At 50.2% G+C, this 8,298-nt stretch overlaps 1 protein-coding gene across 1 annotated transcript in view; it reads left to right on the top strand.

Moving 5' to 3' along the window:
* The first annotated feature begins 272 nt into the window (after nucleotides 1-272).
* The window catches only part of SPTY2D1 (SPT2 chromatin protein domain containing 1), an 11,160-nt gene continuing 3,134 nt past the window's right edge, over nucleotides 273-8,298 (top strand). The window contains exons 1-3 of the mRNA XM_026044161.1: nucleotides 273-332; nucleotides 6,726-6,840; nucleotides 7,290-8,285. Coding sequence (XP_025899946.1) covers nucleotides 273-332; nucleotides 6,726-6,840; nucleotides 7,290-8,285 — 1,171 coding nt within the window. The remainder of the gene's footprint in view (nucleotides 333-6,725; nucleotides 6,841-7,289; nucleotides 8,286-8,298) is intronic.

The raw sequence follows: 8,298 nt of genomic DNA, 5'->3' as shown, positions 1-8,298 counted from the left end.
GGCAGCGCGGCCCCCCCCGCCCCTCCCCGCCCGCTCCGCCGGGCTCCCCAGCGGCGGCCGCACGGGAGGGGAAGGACGGGACGGGAAGTGACGCGCGGCGGTGACGCCGGCGCGAGGCGAGGTGATATAAGGGGGCGGGCGGCGGGCGGAAGCGAGCGCGCGGAGCGGAGCGGAGCAGCGCGGCGGGCCGGGGCGGCGGCGCCTCTGCCGGGCAGGGCGGGGAGGGGAAGGGGAAGGGAAGGGAAGGGGCGGCCGCGGGCCCGGAGCCCGCCATGGATTTCCGCAACATCCTCGTGGTGGCCTCGGAGCAGCAGGGGCTCAACGCGGTGCCGGTGAGCGGGCGGGGGCCGGGGGCAGCGCGGGCCCCGCGGCCGTTACGGCCGTTGGGGAGGCGGCGGCCGCGCGGCGGGCCGCGCCGGCGGGCGGCGTTGGGCGCGTTGGGCAGTGCCCACAGCGAGTCAGCGGCCTCGCGTGGGAGCCGCGTTCATCGTAATTTATAGATGTTGCTCGCAGAAACAGCCTGCGCGCGTGGCTGCGGGAAGCYGGCGCAGGAAGGGCCTGTGGCCGTTGGCACCCTGAAATACTGGGCTTGGTGGCTGTGGCAGGGCCTGGACTGCCGTTCAAATGTGCTTATTTGGATAAAAAATACCTTCTGTCCCATAGGCACCAGGTGGGGAAGGGCTCCTGCCTGCCTCGTGACTGGTGTTGGGGTTGTGTGCTTCCGTGATGAGCCCCTTTCCCGCAGTGCAAGCAAGGGAGGTGGTGTCCAGCGGGAATGGCAGGGAGCACGGGAACAGGACGCTCTGCCCTTTGGGCACTGCTGCTCCCGGAGCCCTCGGGAGCTGGGGCTGTCCCAGCGCCTCTGTGCGGCTTTGCTAATGCTCGTGTCGTGACCACTGATAACGTGGGCCAGTCGTAGGGTAGATACACACGGTCCACCAGACTTGAGCCTGCTTTTAAATACCCCTAAGACCTTCTCTTTACTTAGTGTTCTTCTTGGCTCCACATGGAGCCACATATCACATAYATGAACACGTGAAGATACTTAAATGCCCGTTTCTTTGTGACTTGCTTGTACAACAGGTGTTTCCACGAACTGTCCCGGGTGGTTGCAGTCGTCTGTTTCAGGCTGCCTCCTGCCTTGTTGGCTTTCTCRGGGAGTTTTAATTGCTGCAGCACTGGTTAATGTCCCAAAGCCTTGCTCGCCGTGCTGACGAGGCGAGGAAGGAGCCGCCACGTTCTCTCCYGGACGCAATTCCGGGGCAGTCCCGCTGCTCGCGCAGTGCCTGGGGCTCTCCTTACTGTGCTTGGGAAACGCAGAGTTAGGATTTGCTTGATGAGTTAAGACCGCGTTCAGTGCAGGGCTGAGAGYGCCTTGATTACCTGGCTCTGCAGTGCGCTGTGGCCTGACAATGAACTGTGCAGGCCTGGGTGCTTGCACTGTCTGAGCTTGTCTGCAGCCTTCCAAGAGTGTGCACCAAGTTTTTCCTGATACTGGGGTACCTAGGTCACCCCTCCAGGTTAAACCTGCTTTTACCTCTTTTTATTCACAGGCTAACACTGCTTTGTAAGCATATGAGAAGGATATAACTAGTCTTAAAGTATTTTTTAAACTAATTTTAAAATATTTTGATTTAAATACAGTACAACCCCAAAAATACAGTACAGTTAACAAAACCTGGTTGAATTGAGAGTTTTCTGGAAGTTAGTTCCTTTGTTAATCAAAGAATCCACTGATATATCCTTTGTTAATCAATATATCCCTTCAGGAAGTTTTAAGGGCAAGTTTGCAAGGCACCAAGTTAACTATTTCACATGGCGATGAAAGAAAGAGTACGACATGCGTGTGGTTTTTAGGAAAAACCAAAAATTATAGGAAAAAAAGCTATTTAAGAAATAGTGATTTTTGTGACTGCTGTATTGTAAAACTGTGATAGCGTTGCATCATGTCCCTGTAAAATGGACCTGTGTGTTCATCTCCCCATGGAAATCCAGATTGAAAAGGAGCATTGCTTAAAGTAAACCGTTCAATGCAGCATTATTAGGATCACATTTCCTTTCTATAAAGGCCACGTATGAATTTGTGTAAAGGTCTTTAGTGATGTGTGGCTAGCAGTTTTCACAGCAGCTGCTGAGAAGAGCCTCCGTTGCGGGTTCTCCTTGTGCAACATTCTGCAGGGGTTTCGGTGTTATAAATAGCCCTGTAGTTACAGGTGTCCGTGTTCAGCTGTTCACYGGGCCTGGCCTAGGAGCTTGCTTTGGTTAAGCAAGTTCTCAGTTGTGTGAGATTAGGACTGGCTTCAGGAAGACTCAAATCACTGGTATGTTGGTGTTCTTTCTTTTTGTGGAGTTGATATGTATTCTGTTAATCCTGGGAGAGTGTTTTGTGGCATATAAGGCATGTGGTAGGAGACCTTGGCATGGCAGACCTTTAAACTGCAGGCATTTTAGGGAATGCTAGGAGCATAGTTATAAACCAACACACTCCTCTTATCTCACCTTGTGTTTCTTCTGCTGTCAATTCTGCATCAGAAATGGAAATGCCCTTGTGCTGATGGGCAACAGGTCCCTCATACACAGGACCCAGAAAGCAGTGCAGTTAAATCTGAAGCAGAATGGCATTTAGCTGCAAAGAGGTGACCCACAACTGKAACAGCTTGTCGTACACGTCAGCAACTGCGATCTGGTTTCAAGGCGAACTGGTCACGTGTAGTGAGTATAAATCTTTAAGAAAACTGCAGCAACATCGACAGGAAAATGTGGCTGCCAGGACCTCGTTTGTTTCCCTGCTGAGCTTGATCTGTGTTTTGTTTTTAAACTGCAGTTGCTGTATTTGAGAGGTAGCGCCATGGCAAAAACTTACTTGGAGAACCCTACGTGCTCAGAGAGCCTGCCTGTGGAAATGTCATCTGCCCCTCATGAACATTTGCCCATAGGTAGCAGATGCCCTTTGAGMGGAATGTGAAAATGGCTCGGAAGTATGATTTTTATCGTAGATTCCGTACAGAATTGGACCTTTTTCAGTTGGTCTTTGTGCATTTATTATGCCAATGAAACTTGTCTCAAAAGCAGAGCCTAGAAGTGTTCGGTGTGTTATATTAGTATTCATTTGAGGAGCAAAGAAGGATGTACAGTGTGATGGGCTGGCAGGGRCTGGAGAGGATATTTCCTCTCAACTTGCTGGTGTTTGATAGTTAAGCTCCAGACTCTTGCAAACACCGTCTGAAATGTGCAAAACTTTGCTTTCCCGTTCCCAAGCCCCCTCCTTATGCAAGCAGGGGAAAATGGAGACTGCAAGAGCACTACATAAACGAAACAGGGAAATATGTTTTCTTCTGTAAAATGTTGCTTAACAGTGTTTTAAAAAAAACTCTGTGGGTTTTTTGGTTTTTTTGTTTTCCTGATGAATGGTTCAGCTTGGGTGTTGTGACAGTAGCAGTTGCAAACCCTCTATTTTCTTAGTAGCAAAATGCATGACCTTGCTGAATTGTTTTGAGAGCTGGAGAACAGTACGAGGATGTGGTTAAAACACAGTGTTAAGGCACTTGCCTGGCAAGGGCTGTTGTAGCCTGAAGAGAACGAAGCAGATGTGTGTATGTGTTTGGTAACTGCTGCCAACTTGCTGCTGAATTTGGAGGGTAACGACAAGCAGTGGAGAAAGCTTTAGTTGTGTGTGCAGGGTAAGGAAGCCGAACTGCGCAAGGTGAAGTGTCACGGCCCCCAAAATGGGACAGTCAGAGTGACCCCCGCAGTGACAGTGCAGACCCTGGAGGTGCAGGTGGTGCCGGAGGCCCTTGGGCTGCAAGTGCACACGTTCCCTTCCTGGGGACCCCAAAAAGCAGCGAGAAAAGCTGCGTGCGACTGAGGAACCTGTAGTTGTGCCGCCGGAGAGCTGCCCTCTCCTCATCTGCAGGGTGCGAAGGGACCTTCTCGTGGAGCGGAGCCGCGTATCTCCACAAGCAGTGAGGAAACCCCAAGTTCTGCTGAACTTGCCCCGTGTGGGACGGGCTGTGGAAGCTGCCCCAAGCTGACAGCGCACGTGGAGCGGTTAGATGGCACAGACATGTCCACAACAGGGGGGCCTGCAGCACGAGTGTGCTGCTTCAGAGCTGCGTTCTGCAGAGTCTATCACATCAACGATTTGAATTGCTGCATGAGTAAATATTTATTATTAAAGGCAATATCCTTCCCTTCCCTTCCCTTCCCCCCCCGGTCTCTGGATTTAATAGTTTAATTTTTTTGGTCTCAAACCCAGTCTTCGTGGTCCTTTTTGGCTTAATTTGGATGAAAAAAAAATTCCAGTCTCATAAAATCTAGGTTATACAGTCTAACCTTTGGYGCTTAAATATCGGTATCCAACAGCTTCAGCTCTCTGGGATCACATGCCAGCCTTTAGGAAGAAAGGGATGAGGAGAACCCCCAGCTGGGACTGCCTGGGGAACCTGYAACCTGCCAGACCAGTAGGTTCCAGGGAGGTTCTGCTGTTTTATTGGTCTCCATGTAACGCAGTGTGCAGGGCAGTGCCCGCTCTGCGCTGGGACCCYCGTCGGGTCGAACCACCCACCGGGGCAGGTGTTGAGTGTTCACAGGGCAGCAGCGCCTGCTCCGGAGTAGCTTGCCCTGCTCTGCTCCAAAGGCTAAAAGTTTCCCTTGCTCTCCGTATCAATACAAAAAGTCTGATTAGTGCAACGTCTGTTTGGAAAAAAAGTGGTGATAGGCCCCTGCTTCGATTGTTTTACCTGGGATGTGGTGGTGTGTTGATKTGTGGTGGAAGTGAAACACTTGATCTGAGGCTGTAGAGCAAGTGAGAGCTTCAGTGCTCTTAGGACAGGGAAGCTTCAGCTGGTTATTGTATGCTGCTTCCAATGAAGGTGAACAAATGGTGCATCRACGGAGGCGGCGATTCCCAGCACAGGAACTGTGGGGTTTGTCAGTGAAATGTTCAGCAGGTTTTCACCTGGTAATCAATTTACAGGAAAGTTACTGATAGGGAGATTAAATCCCAAATTTGCAGAACTTTGCACATCATTGATGGCACATTTGTGGGGCTGCTTTACAAACCTGTTCCTAGATAGGAGTGTTCAGTGCAGCAAAACAAAGCCCGAAAACTGCTTCCCAATCACTTCAATTCTTTATAAAGCCTCCTGACATGATAGACCTATCTACATTTGTTGTTCAGCCAGTTTTCAAAAGTGCTTCTTAGGCCTAAAATGCTTTTGGAAAAGCCTCCTATTTGTACTTGTTTTCAAATACTATGTTTAGTTTTCTTGGCTAGTGTGGTACACACCCGCTGCCTTGAATTGCTGCAAAGGTGTCTGCTCCTTTCTCTTTAAGGTACCTTTTTCTGAAAGAATATTCACTAAAACGAGGGGCCCGATTTGCCTGCAACACTTCTGATTCAGCCTGAGCTGCCAGGCTGCTCCGGACTCCAGAGTTAAAGGTTCCTGTTTGCCAGAAATCCCCAGGAAAGGTTGCCCTGTGCTTCAGGCTTCACAAGCACTCAGTTCCTGGAATGCACTAGGCTGTAACCAACCAAGATTACAAGGGAGGCCAGGGAGCTCGGCTCCAGCTCCAGGAGCCATCCGGTTCTTCGGACGGCCCCAGCAATTGTGGCCGATCCCRCTCGTTTGGCTTGTGAGTGCCAAGGTCATTGGGAGCAGGAGTGTCCCAGGGTGGTGCTCGGGTACCGGATCCGCGCCCGCGTGGTGCCTGGGTCTCCGGGGAGGAGCTGGCGTGGGAGGGGGCTCGGGTAGAGCGCTGGGGCAGCTCCGCAGCTCYGCGTAGGCTTCTCAGAAGTTGAGCTTAAGGCATCGTGAACAGCGGTGTTGGAGCTGCCCTTCTGGGAGCCAGCCCTGGCTGCACTCCAGCAATGAGCCCCTAAACTTCCCGGCTTAGTACACGTGTGTACAGGAGAATCCGTGGTGTCCTGTGTCACCTACRTGAAAGTAATCCCAGTATCTGTGTAGGTGCTGCTCTTCCAAGGAGTTCAAAATGAGAACTGCGGCTTCCCCTGTGAGGTGTTCAGATCTCTAGGGATTTGTGCTACGGGCCAGTCTGTTTCCACTGCTCGGATGCAGATTCTTGTACCATGCCTTGTCATGTTGTCTTTTTAATGTGAGGGTCAATAAGGCTGTATGAATATAGAAAAGCATTTGTASCATTACTGACTTCTGTGCCATGTAAAAATGTTTTAGTTGGAACCTCAGTTCACAGCTTTAATTTGACGAGGACTCTAACTTACTATGTAGAAGATCTAGTTTTGACTTATAATCTATTATTTTATGATCAATGCCCCCTCGCCAAAATGCAAGAATTTTGAAAATATCAAAGTATTCTTTTTGAATATATATTTCCTTCTGCTTTACGCTTCCTTCTGGATTTAATTGACTCCTTTCTGTATTTTTGGCACTATTTCTTTCTGTGTCTCATGGCTTCATCTTCTGTAGCCTGGTTTTGTGTCAAGAAAACTTTTGTTCGGTTGCTGATATAGTTACTGTGTCCATTCTCAGGCTAGTGCATGTTACTCAGTTTCTTTGGGTTTCCTGCCTATCTCCTGGTTTCCTGCCCGTTCCCTTGCACAGCTGAGCGCCCAGCCAGGCTGTGCGGAGACGCGCTCGGCATGTGGCTCGAGGTGGCTGGCGAGCCCCAAGCTGCTCAGTTTTAAAAGCTCTCTTAAGATTTACAGCTGTAATGTTTCTGACGTGCTTTTTGTTTGTTTGTTGCAGAAAAGATACAGTTTGGCTGTTGGTCCTCCCAAAAAGGTTCCAAAAGTCAAGGGTGTGGAGTCTGCAGCAGTGCAAGCATTTCTCAGACGGAAAGAAGAAGAAAAAAGGAAAAAAGGTATTTACTGAGGTTAACTTTTTCTCCCTTTCTCTGCCTTCGCCTAAACGTCCAATAGTAAGCTCTGAATGATCGTAATTGTCTCAATCAATCCCAAAACTTCCCCCTCTTCAGATATCCCGTGTAAAGTCCTGTACTTGACACAGTAGCACCCCTTAGTTGGCATTATTACGCAGCGTCCCTTCTGTTGAATCACCTTAATGGGTCATGCAGTGAGTTTAATTTTTCATCTTCGGATTTTAGGAGTAGCTGATACAAGTGGATTAGGTGGTTTTGGGTCCCCTGCTCTCTTACCAATCCTCTGATCACTCTCTGGTCATTGTATCTGTTTCAAAAATGTGTTACCTAGATATCCAGAAACTTGCTTCTTAAATGCCTTATCAGTTGGAAGCAACTGGAATGAAGTATAGAGTGCTTTTGGCTAACTTTCTCCTGGTTTTCTTCTACAGCATTGGAAGAAAAAAGAAAGAAGGAAGAACTCCTGGCTAAGCGCATTGAACTGAAACATGACAGAAAGGCCAGGGCTATGGCCTCGCGAACCAAGGACAACTTCTATGGCTATAATGGCATTCCGGTGGAAGAGAAGCCTCGGAAGAGGAGGACTTCTGAGAACGTTGCTCAGGTTGCAGAGGCTGAGTACACAACAGAGGATGAAACTGAGCAGCCTGAGTACAGTCAGACTGAATCGGAGCACGAGCAAGAGGAGTATGAAGAGAAACCAGCCAAAGCTGCAGTGAAACCAAAGGCACCTCCCAAAAGTGCACCAGCACCTCTGAACTTCACGGATCTTCTAAGGCTTGCTGAAAAAAAACAGTATGAACCAGTGGAAATCAAAGTAGTGAAGAAGATAGAGGAGAGACCCAGGACAGCAGAGGAATTGAGAGAGAGGGAATACTTGGAGCGCAAACACAAAAGACCAGAAATGCAGAAAGACAAAAGGAAAAGTGAGAAAGAGATTAGGAACCCAGGTGTATCCAGTTCTTCAAAAAAAGTGACTGCTCAGAAAGAATCTATAAATGCAAAACTTGGCAAAAGCTCCTTGGATAAACATTCCTCTCTAAAAGGCAGTSTGTCCTCTGTGAGCAGTGGTGATAAGAAAGCCAAAGCACCAGCACTGACTGAAAAACACTCGCGGTTGTCGTCCTCTTCCAAACTCAGTCACACAGAGAAAGTTAAAACCTCACAAAACGGCTCCTTAAAAAGCTCAGCTGGCAGCACTCAGAGCAAGTCATCCCTCAACGGTGCAGGGAAGCCGGGCTCGGGCACCCACRCGCCCCCCTCGAAAGCAGCGGCCCACGGGGCTCAGCGGCTGCCCGCCGCCAAAGAAGCGGCGCCGAAGAAAGCGGCGCCGGCCAAGCCGGGCGCTGCCGCGCTGCGGCACGACGCGAGCGCYGGCGCCAAGCGCGCGGGCAGCAGCCTGGGCAAGGGAGGGCCCGGCCACCCAGGCAGCGGCCCCTC

This window comes from Nothoprocta perdicaria, unplaced genomic scaffold (genome assembly GCF_003342845.1).
Source record: "Nothoprocta perdicaria isolate Ctin4 unplaced genomic scaffold, notPer1 scaffold_350, whole genome shotgun sequence".
NCBI classification, from domain to species: Eukaryota; Metazoa; Chordata; class Aves; order Tinamiformes; family Tinamidae; genus Nothoprocta; species Nothoprocta perdicaria.
Note: the sequence above shows the minus strand (reverse complement) of the source record. Positions and strands in the feature narration are given on the sequence as shown.